General features: G+C 48.3%; 1 protein-coding gene across 1 annotated transcript; it reads right to left on the bottom strand.

The window, feature by feature from the left end:
* Window positions 1-9,728: 9,728 nt before the first annotated feature.
* Window positions 9,729-10,558, bottom strand: nop10 (NOP10 ribonucleoprotein homolog (yeast)). Its single transcript, XM_038806807.1, has one exon. It carries the CDS (start codon window positions 10,461-10,463, stop codon window positions 10,269-10,271), a length of 195 nt encoding a protein of 64 aa, XP_038662735.1. The 5' UTR covers window positions 10,464-10,558; the 3' UTR covers window positions 9,729-10,268.
* Between the last annotated feature and the right edge of the window lie 9,926 nt (window positions 10,559-20,484).

Here is a 20,484-nt window from a genome sequence, read left to right as displayed (position 1 = left end):
GCAGAGCTTGGGCAGAGAACCTATAGGCGCGGGAGCGCAGTGAGTGGGGGGTTGGGTGGGGTGTAGTGTGAGGGGTACTTCGACGGTGGTGGTGGTGGTGGATCCTGCAGGCGCCAGGTCCCGGAGGGAAACGATGTCCTGACGGCCGTCGGAGTATTCAATAAAGGCGTATTTGGGGTTCGAATGAAGCAGTAGCACTCTCTCTACTAGCGGGTCTGTTTTGTGTGTCCGGACGTGCTTCCGGAGGAGAACCGGGACCGGTGTCCTCAACCAGGATGGGAGCGAAGCCCCCGTAGTACTGCCTCTAGGGAAAACAAATAACCTTTCATGAGGGGTCTGGTTGGTGGCGGTGCATAGGAGGGACCTAATTGCAGGGAGCGCGTCGGGGAGGACCTCCTGCCAGTGAGAGGTCGGGAGATTCCTGGACCGGAGGGTCAGTAGGACGGTCTTCCAGACCGTCGCATTCTCCCTCTCCACCTGCCCATTCCCCCTGGGGTTGTGGCTGGTAGTCCTGCTCGAGGCAATGCCCTTGTCGAGCAGGTACTGACGCAGCTCGTCGCTCATGAAGGACGAACCTACGCTGTGTACGTAGCTGGGGAAACCAAACAGGGTGAAGACACTGTGCAGGGCTCTGATGACTGTGTGGGAGGTCATATCAGGGCACGGGATGGCAAAGGGGAAGCGGGAGAATTCGTCGATGACGTTAAGAAAGTACACATTTCGATTGGTCGAGGGGGGTGGCCCTTTGAAATCGATGCTCAGGCGTTCAAAGGGCCGGGATGCCTTTACCAGGTGGGCCTTGCCTGGTCTATAGAAGTGCGGTTTGCACTCCGCGCAGATCGGGCAATCCCTGGTGATTGCTTTTACCTCCTCGGTGGAGAAAGGCAGATTTTGGGCTTTGACGTAGTGGGCGAGCCGGATGACCTCCGGGTGGCAGAGGTCATTGTGGATAGCCTTCAGGTGGTCGTCTTGCGCGCTGGCACATGTGCCGCGGGACAGGGCATCTGGGGGCTCATTGAGCTTCCCCGGTCGATATATGATATCGTAATTATAGGTGGAGAGTTCGATCCTCCACTGCAAGATTTTATCATTTGTTATTTTGCCCCTTTGCGAGTTGTCGAACATGAAAACAACCGATCTTTGGTCGGTGATGAGGGTAAACCTCCTACCTGCGAGGTCGTGTCTCCAGTGCCGTATGGCTTCCACAATGGCTTGAGCTTCCTTTTTGACTGAGGAGTGTCGAAGTTCCGAAGCGGAGAGGGTTCGAGAGAAGAAGACGACTGGTCTCCCTGCCTGATTCAGAGTGGCGGCGAGAGCGACCTCTGAGGCGTCGTTCTCCACCTGAAAGGGGACAGATTCATCCACCGCCCGCATGGCGGCTTTGGCGATGTCCTCCGGTAGTGGGAGGGGCCATGGGTGGAGCCAAGGGTGGAGCCCTGTACAAGCTCCTCATCTCCCCCTGTGGGCAGAGCCGCGCAACGGCTCACAGACAGGGCCCACAAGGACATGATACTATGTAATGCAATACAGTGTGAATTACAATACAGTATGAATTCACCACACACGTTATCCCCGTGTTTGCATGGGTCTCACCCCCACAACCCAAAAGATGTGTTGGCTTGGTGGATTAGCCTCTTAATTGGAAAAAAAAGAATTGGGTACTCTAAATTTAAAAAAAAGTTACAGTTGCGACAGTGTTTGCCAGATGATTGGTTGGAATTATAATTTGTCAACTCGAGTATTTGATTTGCAACTTCAAGTGTACCTTCAGACTTTTTTCTTGCTTGTATTCTCGCTGTTAATCTAGCTGTTTGCAGATTTTTACACAGTCACTGTATTAAAGTTACTTCATTTGTATAAGGACTCGACTCCTGCAGTGTCAACTCCATTATATATTCTATGGTGAGCCTTAAACATGTTAGATAGTGTTAAAATTGGGATAGATCATAGAATTTACAGTGCAGAAGGAGGCCATTCGGCCAATCGAGTCTGCACCTGCTCTTGGAAAGAGCACCCTACTTAAGCCCATAAATCCATCCTATCCCCATAATCCAGTAACCCCACCTCACCTTTTTTGGACACTAAGGGCAATTTATCATGGCCAATCCACCTAACCTGCACGTCTTTGGACTATGGGAGGAAACCGGAGCATGCGGAGGAGACGCACGCAGACACGGGGAGAACGTGCAGAGTCCGCACAGACAGTGACCCAAGCTGGCAATCGAACCTGGGACCCTGGAGCTGTGAAGCAACGGTGCTAACCACTGTGCTACCGTGCTGGCCAACAGCTTGCCAGATATGTTTTGTAGCCAGCACATAGGTGCATTGCCGCAGATGAGTTCACATTTTGTATATAAAGGGAGGAACAAACAAATCTCTGAATACTTCATTCAATTACTTTTGCAAATTGGTCAATGTTATAATCCCCATGGAGGCCACGGGGTGTGGACCATTCAGTTCCCCTTAGCCTCCACAGAATAAGAACTTCCCCGGTAACAGGGTGGGGCTTCCCCTTTAATGAGGGAGACCTCACAGTATGAAAACCTTTGTGCAGGTAGGGAGGGAGACCCTTCAGGGAGAGGAGTATTTGTGTATGGTTAATAAAAGAGTATCGTTTGCGTTCTACCCGTTTCATTCGTATTCTCTCGGCCTGGATATTACAGTCATTGTTGTAATAAAGGCAAAAGGAACAGCCAATTCATCTAAAAGTTGGTCGGCACACCAGGAAAACTCCTGTGCTGTTTTTTGCCATGGGATCTTTTACATCCACCCAAACACACAAATTTAGATGAGCATCTCGATCAAAAGATGGCTCCACTGGATTACGTGTTCAAGTGTCTGGGTTAGGTTTTGAACCTACCACCCTTGAGCTCAGGTGTGAAAAAGCTACTGAGCTAAGGCTGATTCTATAAAAATGAAGGCAAACATGAATTTAGGCGTAAAGTAAATGGTACAAATCCAAATGTATTCTGTGGTGACTTTGATGGAAAGAATACATTTCACATTGACTAGCTAACATGAATTAAAAACTACAAATCAAATTTATTAAGAAGTAATTAGTAGGGGGCAGCACAGTGGCGCAGTGGTTAGCACTGCTGCCTCACGGCACAGAGGTCCCAGGTTCGATTCTAGCTCTGGGTCACTATCCATGTGGAGCTTGCACATTCTCCCCGTGTTTGCGTGGGTTTCACCCCCAGAACCCAAAGATGTGCTGGGTAGGTGGATTGGCCACTCTAAATTGGAAAACAAATAATGGGGTACTCTAAATTTAAAAAAAAGTAGTAATTAGTAGAATGAACAACAACAGATTTCCATAGAATCCAAAAATCGATAGAGCCCTACAGTGCCAAAGGAGGTAATTTGGCCCATGACCCTCCGAACGAGCACACTATTTAGGCCCACTCTCTGCCCTATCCCTGTAACCCCACCTAAGCTTTGGACACTAAGGGGCAATTTATCATGGCCAATCCACCTAACCTGCACATCTTTGTACAGTAGGAGGAAACTGAATCACCGGAGGAAACCCACACAGACACGAGGAGAAACTCCATGCAGGTGGTCACCCAAGGCCGGAATCGATGCCGAGTCACTGGCACTGTGAGGCAGCAGAGCTAATCACTATATGCCATGCCATATTAAATTTAGATTTCTCGAAATTATTTTTTTTTTTACTTTGAACTCATATATGTTCCAAAGGCAAAAACACTTTCCATATCTAATCTGTGACCATACATACTTTCCTCATGGGCAGCACGGTGGCTCAGTGCTTAGCACTGCAGTCTCACAGCGCCGAGGTCCAAGGTTCGATCCTGGCTCTGGGTCACTGTCCTTGTGGAGTTTTCACATTCTCCCCGTGTTTGCCTGGGTTTCGCCCCCACAACCCAAAGATGTGCAGGATAGGCGGATTGAATACACTAAATTGCACCTTAATTGGAAAAAAATAATTGGGTACTCTAAATTTATTTTAAAAAAACATACTTCCCTCAGATGTAATTATAAACAATAGAAAAATGTCATGCTCCAATATATGAACATTAATACAACACTTTAAAATTTTGAACATAAACAGACTGTTAAAATGGTAACTGCAAATCGTGTGACCTTTGGTACAATTAGCTCCAGTCAGTCCTCAGTCTCAAAGCAAATACGTAATTGGACATTCACAGTTATCTAGGAAATTCACACACCCCTTTAGTTGAGGATGGAACATCGTTAAAAAGTCCATTCCAGCCGAATAGTCTTTCTGGTTCATCATGGACAAAAGACACTGAAACTAAATGTTTGTTCGATAAACCTAAATGGGTCCCCATTGACCTTCTGATGGTCTCTCTCATCTGAACCCAGATTGTGCAAATTGCAAAATGTCAAATGACAAACACAGGGTATTTATTGACCTGACCACCCACCTAATTTGGAAAAGTCTTTGGACTTGTAATCGGTCACATAGTTGGGTAAGCCATGTTCATTGCCTTTTAAAACAGCAAAAAAATCAGCTGAGACACCAGAAGCCATCAAAACAGTTGCAGTCAATTGAGCAGCCAAGGTAATAAGCAGCAATACTTTAAAAGTGGGAGAAAGGCTCTCCTCAACCAGTTCCAACTTCAAATTCACTTGAGAACCAATCTCCACAGAATTACATATGGTCAGGAATTTTCTTTTTTCTCCCATGTACACAAATATGCTCCTGGATTGATTTTTTTGCTTTGAACAGGGCTTTGCTGGCGGGGATGGTGGATGCCGGATATTCGGCAATTGTAGTGTCGGACCATGCCCCACACTGGGTGGATGTACGGGGGGGGGGGGGGGGGGGGGGGGGGTCAGCGCCCGCAGTGGAGATTGGATGTAGGACTGCTAGCAGATGGGGAAATGTGCGGGTGGGCGAGGGAGCCCATCCAGAATTATTTTGAGATAAATGACACAGGGGAGGTTTCGGCAGCGTAGTGGAGGTGCTGAAGGCAATGGTTTTTGGGGGCGGGGGGAGCTGATTTTTGGTACAGACTCATAGAGAGAAGGTGGAGCAGACAGAGATGAATAGGCTGGTTAGGGAGATACTCCAAATGGATAGAAGATATTTGGAAACGCCGGAGGTGCGGCTGTTGAAAGAGCGGCAGAAGCTGCAGATGGAGTTTGGTCTGATATCCACAGGGAAGGCGGTGGGGCAGTTGAGGAAGGCAAGAGGGGCAATATATGAGCATGGGGAGAAGGCCAGTAGGATGTTAGCACACCAGCTCAAGAAAAGGGAGGTGGCCAAGGAGATAGGAAGAGTGAAGGACAGAGCTGGGAACACGGTCTTTGACCCAGCGGGGCTGTTCAAGGAATTTTACTGTCGGTTGTATGAGTTGGAGCCCCCAGCTGGTGGAGAGGGGATAAGGCAGTTCTTGGAGGGGTTGGAGTTTCCGAAGGCGGAGGAAGGGTTGGTGGAGGGGCTGGGAGCCCCGATTGGGATTGTAGAAGTAGTAGAGGAATTGGAGACTATGCAGTCGGGTAAGGCCCTGGGACCGGACGGCTACCCAGTGGAATTTTAGAAGAAGTTTTCTGGGTCAACTGCTGGAAGGGCATTTAATGAGGCAAGGGGGTGGGGTGTTCTTCCCCCAACAACGTCACAGGCTCTGATCTCATTGATCCTGAAGTGGGAGAAGGATCGAGAGCAATGTGGGTCATGCAGACCAATCTCCCTACTAAAATGGGCTGGTTTATCACAGTGGGCTAAACAGCTAGCTTGTACTGCATAACAAGACCAGCAGCGTGGGCTCAATACCCGTACCGGCCTCCCCGAACAGGCGCCGGAAAGTGGCGCAAGGGGCTTTTCACAGTAACTTCATTGAAGCCTACATGGGGCAATAAGCGATTATTATTATTAAATGTCGACGCCAAATTGGTGGCCAAGATTTTGGCCTTGAGAATGGAGGATTGTGTACAGGGGGTGATAGGGGAGGACCAGATTTGTCAAAGGCAGGCAGTTAATGGCCAACGTTAGAAGGCTCTGGAATGTAATCATTTTTATTTTTAAAAATAAATTTAGAGTACCCAATTCATTTTTTCCAATTAAGGGGCAATTTAGCGTGGCCAACCACCTACCCTGCACATCTTTCGGGTTGTGAGGGCGAAGCCCATGCAAACACGGGGAGAATGTGCAAACTCCTCACGGACAGTGATCCAGAGCTGGGATCAAATCTGGGACCTTGGCGCCATGAGGCAGCAATGCTAACCACTGCGCCACCATGCTGCCCTTCTTGAATGTAATCAAGATGCCATCCGAGGGGAGGGAGGTGGAGGTAGTGGTCGCTATGGATGCAGAGAAGGCCTTTGACCGGGTGTAGTGGAATTATTTGTGGGAGACCCTGGGCCGGTTTGGGTTTGGGCAGGGCTTTGTTGACTGGGTCCTGTTTCTGTACCAGGCACCGGTGGCGAGTGTGCGGACAAACCGGGTGAGTTTGGACTACTTTAGACTGCATCGGAGGACAAGGCAAGGATATCCACTCTCGCCACTGTTGTTTGCCTTGGCTACAGAGACATTGGCAATGGTGCTGAGAGCGTCAAAGGACTGGAAGGGGCTAGTCCAGGGTGGGGGGGGGGGGGGGGGGGGGGTTGGAGCACAGGGCCTTGTTGTATGCGGCCAACCTACTCCTGTACATTTCTGAACCGTTTGGGGGGATGGGAGAGATTATGCAGATCTTCGGGTAATTTGGCTGGAGTACAAATTGAGCATGGGTAAGAGCGAGATTTTTGTGATCCAGGCAAGGGGGCAGGAGAGGAGGCTGGGGCAGTTGCTTTTGGAGTGGTAGGACGGAGTTTTCGATACTTGGGAATCCAGGTGGCACGGGGCTGGGAGCAGTTGCATAAATTAAATCTGCCCCGGTTTGTTGAGCAAATGAAGGAGGATTTTAGGAGGTGGGACATGCTCCCGTTGTCACTGGCGGGAATGGTACAGACCGTAAAGATGGCGGTTCTCCCGAGATTTCTGTTTGTGTTCCAGTGTCTCCTTATTTTCATACCAAAGGCCTTTTTTAAGCTGGTTAATGCGTCGATCTCTGGGTTTGTGTGGGCGGGTGAAGATCCATGAGTAAAGAAAGCGTGGCTGGAGTGGAGTCGGGGCGGGGGTTTGGCCCTATTAGGAACTATTTCTGGGCGGCAAACATAGCCATGATCAGGAAGTGTGTAGTTGGGGAGGGGGGGGGGGGGGGGTCCGATGTGGGAGCGGATAGGGGCGGCATCATGTAAGGGCACAAGTTTAGGAGCACTGGTAATTGCACCTCTGCCGTTCTCGCTGGCCCGTTGCACCACAGGCCCTGTGGTAGTGGCGGCTCTGAGTTTTGGGGCAGTGGTGAAAGCATATGGGAGTGGAGGAAGAGTCGATATGGGCTCCAATTTGTGGCAATGACCAGTCTGTCCCGGGGAGGTTAGATGGGGGGTTTCGGAGGTGGCAGAGAGCAGGTATTGAGAGGCTGGGAGATCTGTTTATTGTTTGTTGTCCTGGTTTGGAGGATCTGGAGGAGGAGTTTGAATTGCCGGATGGGAATGGGTTTCGTTATCTGCAAGTGAGGGATTTTATGTGAAGGCAGGTTTTGACCTTTCCGCTTCTTCCCCACAAGGGATACAGGACAAGGTAGTTTTAGAACGGGGGTCGGGGACGGGAAGGTCTCAGAAATCTATAAAGAACTTATGGAATGGGAGGGAACCCAGATAGGAGAGTTAAAGCGTAAATGGGAGGATGAGTTAATAACCTTTTATTGACACAAGTATGAAGTTACTGTGAAAAGCCCCTAGTCACCACATTCCGGCACCTGTTCAGGTAAGCTGGTACGGGAATTGAACCCGCACTGCTGGCCTTGTTCTGCATCACATACCAGCTGTCTAGCCCACTGAGCTAAAGTTAGAGGCAGGTCTGTGGGAGGATGCCCTGAGCAGAGTCAACACGTCCTCATCATGCGCCAGGGTCAGCCTGATACAATATAAGGTGGTTCACCGAGCACACATGACGGTGGCCCGGGTGAGCAGGTTTTTTGGGGTAGAGGACAGGTGTGTGAGGTGTGCAGGAGGGCCTGGGTCACTGTCCGTGTGGAGTTTGCACATTTTCCCCGTGTCTGCGTGGGTTTCACCCCCACAACCCAAAGATGTGCAGGATAGGTAGATTGGCCACTCTAAATTTCCCTTTAATTGGAAAAAAATAATTGGGTACTCTAAATATTTAAAAAAAGAATGTAAAAACATTAACAAAGATGGATATGCTCATAGTCACACCACCTCCAAGTATTTTGTGTAGGTTTATAATTTGTTTATGCATTGAATATACACCTTTAAAATATTCAATGCATTAGCGTCACAGTTCAGGATTATTTTTGTCGTTTTTTTCTGCAGAAAGGATTTTGGAAAAAAAGTTACTTTTAATGTTTTTCAAATATTTATTAATTCAAAATTCACCAAGTGCAACATCGTTAATGTGATGGTTAAAGTTGCTTTCCTCAAAGAGGGGAAAAGACGGGGGGGGCAAAGACAACCAAAACCTGCACCCGGCCAGATAAATTGCTGGAAAATTTCAATAGCAAAAGTTCCAAGAAAATGGTGTGGGGACATAATCCCAGCAAACTCACGATTTGCTGGAAGTCTCATCTTCATTCAGTGTGGTGGCTCAAGGCAATACTAGCATTCCTGGGCCCCTGCTCCCAGGGCCCCACACTTGTTCCCCATTGGTCGGGATTCAGAAGCTGGTGCACCATAGGCCCCAAGCTGGTCATATGGACCATGAGGGATTGCACCCTCTTAAAGGGGCTGCGCTACAACACTCTGGAACTTAAATTTCTCTTTAAAGGTTCTCACAAATCTTTAAGCACCAAGGGCTAGGTTTTTGTCTTCACTCCCAAGGTAGTAATCTAATAGAATGGGTTGTCCACACAATTGTTATTGTTTTTTAACATAAATTTAGAGCATCCACGTTCTGTTCCATTAAGGGGCAATTAGTGTGGCAATTTAGCTGCACATCTTTGGGTGGGGGTCACACTCACGCAAACATAGGGAGAATGTGCAAACTCCACATGGACAGTGACCCAGGGTGAGGACTGAACCCAGGTTCTCAGTGTTGTGAGGCAGCAGTGCTAACCACTGCACCACCCATGCCGCCCGCACAACTTTTATTCTATTGCGATTCAATAAATTAAACGGGTAAAGTAATGAAGGGTAGACAATCAACTAGATTAGGACAGGACGGTGGTGCAATGGTTAGCACTGCTGTCTCACAACACCGAGCTCAATCCCAGCCCAGGGTCACTGTCCATGTGGAGTTTGCACATTCTCCACATGTCTGCATGGGTCTTGCCCCCACAACCCATGATGTGCAGGGTAGGTGGATTAGCCACGCTAAATTGCCCCCGAATTGGAGGAAAAAAATTGGGTACTGTAATTTTTAAAAAAAGATATCAATGTCCACTGTCTGAATAAGAACCAAGTCCCATGCTTAAAATGCAAGATAGGAGCCATCTCAGAACAAAAAAGGGGTGACGCCCCCGGATCAAAGGCGATTGAGGGACTGCATGTCAGGAAGGGGTTGGCATGCCCTGCCTGCTGACCCCTCCCCCAACAACCCTCATCTTGTGAAGCTCCCCTGAACAACCCCCCCTACCCCAGTTGCAACATTGCGCATACACACTATACTTCGGAAGTATAACCATGTATCGTTTCTTAAAAATACCGAGCACAAACACGCACACAAAGAACAGATTGTAGAGATAGGCTTTGGGGAACAGGTTTTATTAAATAAAGTGTGTACGGTTTTAACACTGTCAATCGGGAACTCCCTCATCCCAGGAGATGTCTACAGGTTTTCACCAATGGAGTTTTGGTACAGAGAATATAGAGCAAGAGCGATTATTCCGGTCTCAGTTTTGCAGGTTCCAAATGCAGACAAGTTATATTCAGATGAGCATTCTCTGGCTGCAAGTTTATCACGCCTTCCTTTTCGGCTGATTCCCAAAACTGAATTCAAAATCAATAGGTTCAAAACTTAAGTTTGTTCATCTGTCAGGTAATTTCCAGGACACCACCAGGCCTTTGCCTTGAAACCAATTTCCCCCGCCCAATTATTAAATTAATTGTAGTTCAAACCGCTTTCCCTTTTTTATTTATAAAACACGAAGCACTGACAGAAACCGAGCCTCTTCCCCTCTCCCTGGATTGGAGTACCCAGAGTTGGCGGCCTGGAGTCGGAGTGTGACAGGATGGCGGCCGCGCGGAGCGTATCGACGAGGGCGTCCGGCCGGCTCTCGAATCTCGGCTCACAGGATAGGTGGCGGCTGCTGGGTCATCAGCAGGTTGAAGCGTTTCTTGATGGTCACTCGGTGTCGGGAATACTTGTCGTCCGGAGAGAAGCGGGCAGGGTGCGCGCTGGAAGTGGAATGTCCCATCGGATCCAACTTCTTCAGGGTGTAAACCCTGTCCCCATTACAGTCCAGGTAAACCTGCAGGAACATGGCTGAGTTGTTGCTCCAGGTGCTGGTGCTGCTGCTCCTCGTGGTCAACAGTGGCTGAGAGTGAAACACTTCCGGGTGACACTCTTCCGGTCCTGAACGCCACGTCCGGTGGGTGGTGAGGTACTGTCCAACCCGCCCCTCCCCGCACCCCAGCCCCTCCCCCCGACCACTCCATGCCCCGCCCCCAGCCCTTCCACGCCCCTCTCCCCAGCCCGTCCCCGCCCCCAGCCCGCCCCCAGCCCCTCCACGCCCCACTCCCCAGCCCGTCCCCGCCCCGCTCCCCAGCCCGCCCCGCCCCGCTCCCCAGCCCGTCCCCGCCCCGCTCCCCAGCCCGTCCCCGCCCCTACCCAATCCGGCGCCTGCGCAGTGGGGGAGTGCCGGGACCGGCACCTGCGCGGTGACGCAATGCCGGACCCTGCGCCTGCGCGGCGCTCTGCCGCGCCCCACCCAACGCCGGCAGAGCTGCGCCGGGCACCTGCTCGATGGGGCTCCGTCCGCGGCCGCGACAATGGCAGTTGGGCCGCCAATTGAAGGTATCGGCGGCGATTAGTGAGCAATTGCCGGGCCGCTCGGGGAGGTGGGGGATCGGGCCGGGTACCGACGGGACCGATAATCCATTCTCTTTTCAAAAGCCATGCTGATCAGATCGTTGAAATCTTGTGATTTCCTACAAAAGGCATGCTTGTTGACAACCCAAACTTGACCTTTAAAAAAAATCCAAATGTCCAAATAATGCAATGTCATTCCAAATGTTTTAATAAAGTTCAGTTTGTGAAGGTATGTGGTGGGATTCTCTGTTGCTGAAATGTTGACGCCGGGGCAGGATACGTGGACTTCAACGACAGGAAAACTAGGACCGCACCTGGACCGATTCAGCGACTGAAGTCGCTAACACCGGCACCAACGTGGAGGCGCTAACACCGGCACCTACATGGAGGCGCTAACACCGGCACCAACGTGGAGGCGCTAACACCGGCACCAACGTGGAGGCGCTAACACCGGCACCAACGTGGAGGCGCTAACACCGGCACCAACGTGGAGGCGCTAACACCGGCACCAACGTGGAGGCGCTAACACCGGCACCTACATGGAGGCGCTAACACCGGCACCAACGTGGAGGCGCTAACACCGGCACCTACATGGAGGCGCTAACACTGGCACCAACGTGGAGGCGCTAACACCGGCACCAACGTGGAGGCGCTAACACCGGCACCAACGTGGAGGCGCTAACACCGGCACCAACGTGGAGGCGCTAACACCGGCACCTACATGGAGGCGCTAACACCGGCACCAACGTGGAGGCGCTAACACCGGCACCTACATGGAGGCGCTAACACTGGCACCAACGTGGAGGCGCTAACACCGGCACCAACGTGGAGGTGCTAACACCGGCACCAACGTGGAGGTGCTAACACCGGCACCAACGTGGAGGCGCTAACACCGGCACCAACGTGGAGGCGCTAACACCGGCACCAACGTGGAGGCGCTAACACCGGCACCAACGTGGAGGCGCTAACACCGGCACCTACGTGGAGGCGCTAACACCGGCACCAACGTGGAGGCGCTAACACCGGCACCAATGTGGAGGCGCTAACATGGGCACCAATGTGGAGGCACTAACATGGGCACCAACGTGGAGGCGCTAACACCAGCACCAACGTGGAACACAGTCAATTCCAATGAGAAACGGGGCAGGATTTGCCGGTGATTGACATTCAGGAGGCTGACAATTTGCAGCCACATATAAACACTTCACTCCCCAACACACTCATCCCAGCCAACAAGATGCCACTGGTTGCACTGGAGCATGCCCATCCCACCGATGGGTCGGCTGTGGCCAGAGGGCATCTAGGAGGTTGCCCTGGGTGGGAGACCCATGGAACTTGTGGCATGCACAGCTGCATGGCTGCCTTGCCATCCACAGCAATGGTGTTCCCTGCACATTCACACTGACCCCTCAGCCCATCTCCTGGCCTCCCCCAGCCCTGGCAGAAGGCCCAGCCAAGCAAAAGGACAGTCAGCAAACTATGGTGATGGTGGGCACTTTCCGTGCCCTCCCTCTCTCCCTCATTAGCGATAGCGCAAGTTTCATGATTTTCAAAAGCACATGTGAACCTTGCTGTCGGGAATTCACCCTAGTGGAGGCGGACACCCCGGAGAATGCCGGGTCAGGCCCGCTAATGATATGCCAATGCTGTTTACTGTATGTTTGTTCTGGAAGGCATTGACGCTGCTTTCGAGACATTGGAGAATTGCAATTTGGTGTCAAACCGGCGCCCACCATGAATTTGGTATCAAAACCGATACTCTGTTCAATTGCGTTTCCCAATTCCAGTGCCAGCCGACGGTGAATCCCGCCCATGGATTGGATTTGATTTGATTTGTTTAGTGTCACGTGTACCGAGGTACAGTGAAAAGTATTTTTCTGCAAGCAGCTCAAACAGATCATTTAGTACATGAAAAGAAAATACATAATCGGGCAATACAAGACACACAATGTAAATACATAAGACACCGGCATCGGGTGAAGCATACAGGAGTGTGGTATTAATCAGGCCAGTCCATAAGAGGATTGTTTAGGAGTCTGAGAATAGCAGGGAAGAAGCTGTTTTTGAATCTGCGTGTTCTCAGACTTTTGTATCTCCTGCCCGATGGAAGAAATTGGAAGAGTGAGTAAGCCGGGTGGCAGGGGTCTTTGATTATGCTGTCCGCTTTCCCTAGGCAGCGGGAGTCATAGAGTCGATGGATGGGAGGCAGGTTTGTTTATGGTTTTCCCAACAGTATCCTTTCAAATGTGATGGGGAAAGAACATTCTCCCCTGCATCTGCAGCAAATGCCATTTTATAATTTGGTGGAGTAATCACAGGAATCATTGAAGGCCACATGAAGAAGTTAGATTTACCCATGATCAGAGAAAAGCCATTCAAGAGATAATTGAGTCATTAAACAAAGATAGACATGCATTTTACTTGCTAAGTAAGACCAAATGAGTCGCACTATTCACTTGTTCGGTTCTCACTTATATATTGGATTAACAAGTCTGCACTTCTTCAAGTAGTTTCATTAATTGAGGATAAAGCACACATTGCTTTGAATATATTAATCTAATATAGTCTGTGAAATATGTAATATACAGCTAGCCAGTTTACCTAAAATAAAGGTTTTCGTATAAATTGTGATTGCAGTTTTTATTTCTGTGTTAAGATGTCATGTAAAGGTCTGTATTATCCTAGAGTAGTTTTAAACAGACATTCATTGATCTCTCGGATACACCAATGTACAGAGGGAAAATTTGCTCCGTGCACCATGTGACAACATTGCAAACTTGTTCCCCAAATCAAGACTCAATGATCAGTGAAAATATATCCACATATCTACCGTCGGGAATGGGGAAGGTTAGGGATTTCTTTCATTCCATTGTTTCATTCTGACTGCACTGACCCTCTTCTTGGCCAAAGCCCACCACTATTGCAGAATTTTCCTTCCGGGCAAAGATAATGGGTGGGACTCTCCATTAGCCAACACTGAAATCGGGAAAGGTGATTGGGCGGAGAATCGTTTCCGACGCCAAAGTCACAGCAGGTGCTGATTTAACGCTAAATTGCAATGCTCCAGAACCTTGACAGTGCCGTCAATGCACGTACAGTAGACTCCGTTTGCATATCATTAGCGGGCCCAACCCGGGCATCTGCGATTCTCCGCCTACGATGGGCCGAGTTCCCTGCGGCGTGGTTCACTTGTGCTTTTAAAAACCGGCGTGGCAGCTGCTGTGGGAGAGAGAGGGCATACAGACGTTGTCCAACATCGCAATAGTTTGCTGACAGCTGTGCCGCTGGCCGGGGGGCTTCTGCCAGGGCCATGGGGGAGTAGTGGGGGGTGGGCTGTGGGGTTGGGGTGGATGGGCATGGAGTACCATTGCCACAGCTGATAAGGTAGACATGCAGCTGTGCGCACCGCTAACAGCCTACTTTGAACCTGGTGCCAAGGGTCGTATAGGTGTCCGCCGAGGGCTCCTGCCTTGGTGCCCTCTGGCCCAGCCGACCTATCAACTGTATGCGCGTGCTCCAGCACAACCAGTGCCATCGTTTTGGCTGGTGTAAGTGTGTATGGGGAGTGTAATGTGTATGTGCGGCTGCAACTTGTCAGCCTCCCGAGTGTTAATCACGGAGCCAGCGAATCCCGTACTGTTTTCATTGGAATCGATTGTGTTCCACGCGGCACCGGTGCTATCCCCTCCATCGTAGTGGAATCAGTAGGTTTGGTGCCGGTTTTTCTGTTGTAAAAGGGGCCTCACGGTAGCATGATGGTTAGCATCAATGCTTCACAGCTCCAGGGTCCCAGGTTCGATTCCCGGCTGGGTCACTGTCTGTGTGGAGTCTGCATGTCCTCCCCGTGTGTGCGTGGGTTTCCTCCGGGTGCTCCGGTTTCCTCCCACAGTCCAAAGATGTGCAGGTTAGGTGGATTGGCCATGCTAAATTGCCCGTAGTGTAAGGTTAATGGGGGGATTGTTGGGTTACGGGTATACGGGTTACGTGGGTTTAAGTAGGGTGATCATTGCTCGGCACAACATTGAGGGCCGAAGGGCCTGTTCTGTGCTGTACTGTTCTATGTTCTATGTTAAAGTCTGTTGGGGGACACTTTCTGATACTGGACTATGATATAAATTATAGGTGGCTCTATAATTACATTTGTGCTCCTATATTACTTTTGAATAGTTTTGATGAGACAAAAGGTACTCATTGGCTTAGATGCCTGTTTTGAAGAGGCAATTTGTGGAAATAGATAGTGTATACACAATGTTTGTTAATATCAGAACGGAAACAAAATGGCTATTAGCTATTAAAGCAATACTAAAGACACAAAATGGCCGAACTAGCCACTTTCCTGAACAATAAGTTACAAACTGTGTAAACTACCTCATGAGAACCAAGCATGGGTACTTATAGGGCAGCTTCTGATAACAGCTTCACAGAAAAAGGAATGCAATGTATCCATAATAGATCAAGGTCCCCAACTGTAGACAAGACATATCCTTGTGTTAGTTTTGAATGACTTCTGTATGAAGTTAGGGGCGGGTAAGACAACACCCACTCTAACCATATATGTGATAACTGGGATGCTAAGAAAATTGATTGACTGCATGTAATGAATTGTGACGCGAATATAATTGATTAATTGTATGTAAGTGGGAATACAACTAATTCCGCCCCTTGAATCTGTATATAAATCACGCGAGCCTTAGCTCAAGTGAGAAAGAGTGCTGTCAGAAGGCTGCGGAGCCTCAGGCCTTTCTCCCAGAATTCTGATATATTAAACTGCTTCTTTACTCATCCTCAGGCCTTTGTGTGAATATTTTCACCTCTACCAAGTCCACGAATTCTGCGTTGGCGTCAACACTTAGTCTCAGAAACGGAGAATCCCGTCCAGATCACAACTCACTTGTGTAAAAACATGTTTCCTCAGATTGCCTTTGTTCTTCTGTCAATAATCACTGTAAGTCTGTGTCCTCTGTTAACTAGACTTTTTTCCACTGGAGAAAGTAATGCAAGTCATTGCCATTGTGGTCTCCTGGACATTTCTTCCCCTTTATTCAATCATGGGATGTGTGCACCATTGGCTCAGCCAGAATTTATTGCCCATCCTTAATTACCCTCAAGAGGTGGTAGTGAGCTGCCTTCTTGAACTGTCTCATTACATGTGATGAAGGTATACCCACAGTGCTGTTAGAAGGGAGTTCCAGGATTTTGTCGCAGTAACAGTGAAGGAATGGCGATATATTTCAAAGCCAGGATGTTTTTGGATTGGAGGAGAACTTTATGGTCGTAGTGTTTCTATGTGCCTGCTTCTTCCCCAGGTCCTTCTATGTGGCAGAGGTTGCAGGTTTGGAAGGGGCCGTTGAATGAGCCTTGGTGTGTTGCAGCAGTGCACCTTGTAGATAATACACAAATACAACTATGATGCACCACTGGTAGGGGGGTTAATGTTGCAGGTGGTGGATGGGGTGCCAATCAAGCGGGCTGCTTTGGATGGTGTTGAACATCTTGAGTATTTCTGGAGCTGGATTGATCCAGGCAAGTGGAGAGTATCCATCACACTCCTGACTTGTGCCTTGTCAATGGTGAACAGGCTTCAGGGAGTCAGGAGGTGAGTTACACACCACAGAATTCCATGTCTCTGAACTGTTCTTGTAGCCATTAGTTTCTCCTGAACTAGGATGCCTCTGGAACAGTTAGAGAGGAAGTGGCCAGTTTTCTTTTCTTCCCTTGAAGATGACATATTACTGTATCAACTGGTCATTGCCCACCCATTATTTTCATACAGATGTTCATGAAGGCGAGAGGAAGATCCTGTAGAGCTACTTGGTGGCCAGGTCAGAAGGACACAAACCAGGCTTTTTCTCTCAGGAATGTCATTATTCTGTGTGAAATGAGAGAGACTAAGAGTAACACTGATCTTCCCATTCACAAAGATTTGAAAAACTACCAAGAAAGAGTTTAAAATTGCTCTGGCTATTCTGCGAAGCAGTAGCTAATATTCTTGCAGCTGGTATCAATCCACTATCCAGATGGATGTAAGCATGGCACGTCCCGCCATCATATCTGGGTGCCATATTTAAAAAGTGCCCAGCATCACAGATACATCATTGAAGAAAGAAGATGGACCTCTTGAACAAGAAGATGGGTCTCCAGGATCACTCTGATGCTGGAAGGTAGGCCTCCTCAGAACACTGAAACTCAAAGATCATCTGGAGATTTTCCCTCCACTCAGTGTTGTGGTGTTCCAGAGCCCACGGTTGCTGGAGGCCTCCATCCTGAACTCCGGAGGCAGCTCCAGGCTTTGTTCAGGTGCTGTTATAACCTGCCTGAATACTATTGGCTGAGGGCTATTGGGTATCCTATAATATATTTTAGTTTATTGACAACTCAACAATACAAAAAAGAGTCAGCAACATGCAAATACAATATAGTCATGAAAAACAGTAATATGCTAAAGGCATAAAGATATAAAAACCACCAGCTCTCAAGCTAGCACACACACACACAACCATCCCCTGTCCCAGCGGTAGCCCCACATCAGTGGAAAGGCGCCCAATGAGCAGCACAGACCATTGGAAAAGGACACACCAACATCCTGCCTTAGTGGCTGCCGCACATCATCGGACAGGCACCCAATCGAGCAGCCCAGACTACCGGAAAAGGACATACCGATACACGGCGTACGCCATGGCAGAAGAGAGAGAGAGTGGTCTCCCTTCATAAAAACAAATACAGAGCAACCACAAGTAACCTCACAAACAATTAAATACAAGTCAAAGCCGCCATCACTCAAGCCAGCGCACATGCCCCTCCCTCCGCCTCTCCCAGCTCCAGCAACAGCCCCACGTCGGTGAAGAGGTGCCCGCAAGCAGCTCAGTTCATCGTAAAAGTGCACGCAGCGCGTGGTTGAGGAGAGAGACAGAGCGAACACCCCTCCCCCTCACTAGCACCAGGAAGGACCCCTCAACCCCCAGTGCACAGAAGCAGGAGGGCCGCAACTGGCGAGCACTCAGTGCAAAGCCCAAAATAACAATACACAACAAAAATACAATCATAACCATACAATCCTCCAACAATACCAGACCCCTAAACGACCCTCTTATGGACTGACCTGATTAACACTACAATCCTGTATGCTTCACTCTATGTATTTACATTGTGTACGTTGTGTTGTCCTATTATGTATTTTCTTTTCATTTACTTAATGCTCTGTTGAGCTTCTCGCAGAAAAATACTTTTCACTGTACCTCGGTACACATGACAATAAATAAAATCCAATCCAATAAAACACAACCATCATCAGTACAAACAGTGCACACAGTCAATTGGGCCACCGCCCTACTGCTCTCAGTTCCAGCATCCGTTCTCCAGACACCATCCAGTCCAAAACTGCAAAAGCGAGTGCATTCCACTCCACTTTCAACTCGACAGCAGAACAATCAAGATCCGCTCCTCATTCCGCTCCAAGCCGAGAAGCAGAAAGGCAGCCAATAACAAATATGACTCCCAGGCATGGCAATTACAGGCAGGTACTCTCCTCTCTCTCCCCTTGCGATGAATATCACATTCGCCGCAGAATTCGGTTTGAAATAAGGCAACAGAAATTAATACAGCCAGTATTTTAATTCAAAATGGAATAAAACCACTTCAGCTAAAGGTCGTCCAGAAGTCACCATTTGGTGGGAGAAACTCCTAGCTAACTTCAAAGATCATTAATACATTCCAAACAAATACAGGATAAAGAAAACCTTGCATTGACACACTGTAAATTCTCCAGATCACTCCCTACACCTATGATTATTCAAACCATGAGGACACAACATTCTTCAGATAAACAATACACAAATCCTTCCTTAACTATATAATTCTTGACACTTAGAATAACACCCTGAAAGAAGTGTCCGTTTGACAATCTATATATCTAAGAAACATGGCAACACTGAAAAGAGACAGATCTCTATACAAGTTCCTCTTCGCCAATGTATCTTAAGACACCTGACATTCACGCAGACACTAAGATCATTAAAACATATATTGATGATAATACATCAAATTAGCCATTTGGCTATAGGCAATTAACCAACAATAAGTGATAAGATAACAGAAACAGTCCTTGAATGATTAAAAGGTTTTATGTATAAAAAGAGGGGCATTTTTGGCAGAGAGGTACCTTCTCAGTCCCCTGCGGGAGTGTGGGTCAAAGCTCTGTTCTTCAAGCTTGCCTCGTCAAACAAAGACCATCATGGTTTTGTAAGTATGTTTCTGTTAAACTTCTTGGAAATGTATTAGAAATTGATAGGAGATACTTCAGGATTTTCCATGTTTTCGATATCTCATTCTCTTAAGAGAAGTTAGTGTGTTAGCAGATAACAAAGGACTGTTAATGGGTTATATATTGTTAGTAGATAACAAAGGACTGTTAACGGGTTTTTATATTATTAACAGGTAACTAAAGACTGTTAATCAATTTATATTTTTAACTCTGCAATTCTGTATGTATCAATTGAGAGTATTTTACAATAAAATACTTTTATTAAAAATTATAATGTGCAGACTTACGCTCAAAGTTTAAAATCCTAGATATTCATTTAGGAAGTCTTAAATGACTAGGACCCACAACGACAGAGGTAACGATTTAGTATTGAGTGATGCATCTGAACTTTTCCCGTAAAAAGTAACTGAGATCCTGTTTAACTGTCTGAGACCCGGAAAAGCATTCTCCCTTCGTGAGATCTATTTTGAGTCTTAGCAGAGAAACGGATTCCCTCTTTTGGTAGGTTAACCTAAATCATAGGTTAGTAATAAAGTATTATCAGGTCCGGAATAACCTAAATCCTTCACACCCTGCAAGCAACTGGCAGCAGCAACAGGCTCCCCTTTCCCACCATTCAACCGGTTGTAATACCGTTCCCCCTTGCCGTAGTCCAGGCGTCAAAGTCCAGTAAAGGCAGCCAGCACAGAGGTCCAGAAGCAGGGTTACAGACTGATGCGACCATCAATTCACACGAGACAGAGAGTTGAAGTGAACAGTGGTTTTAATCAGCTAGAACTGTGCCTGCCTGTGACTGCTCTGTACTGAGTACCGCCTACAGGCTACAGATCTATATACCTCCCCTGAGGGGGCGGAGCCAATAAGGGCACCAACATAATACAATGTAATGTAATACAATAGTGGGCCATAGGTGGAGCCCACAAGGACATCAACATAATACAATGTAATGTAATGTAATACAATGGTGAATGGTCGCAGTTATACATTCACCACACAGACAGAGGCAGCAGGAGCTCAGAGACAGAGTCCCCTCCTGCACCTCAGAGCATTAGCTACTGAGGTGGAGTGTGTGCTACCCCAATGAGGGAAATCATTAGCAGTTTCACCTGCATAATCAGAGCTGGCTAGTGTGGTACTAGCTTGTGTAGGAAGCAGTGGTGAAGAGTTACTATTTCTGTATATTATTGTAAATAAAGTTATTTTTTTTTCACTC

This window comes from Scyliorhinus canicula, chromosome 9 (assembly GCF_902713615.1).
Source record: "Scyliorhinus canicula chromosome 9, sScyCan1.1, whole genome shotgun sequence".
In the NCBI taxonomy this organism is placed as follows: domain Eukaryota; kingdom Metazoa; phylum Chordata; class Chondrichthyes; order Carcharhiniformes; family Scyliorhinidae; genus Scyliorhinus; species Scyliorhinus canicula.
The sequence above is the reverse complement of the archived record's forward strand: the minus strand, read 5'-3'. Positions and strand labels throughout refer to the sequence as shown.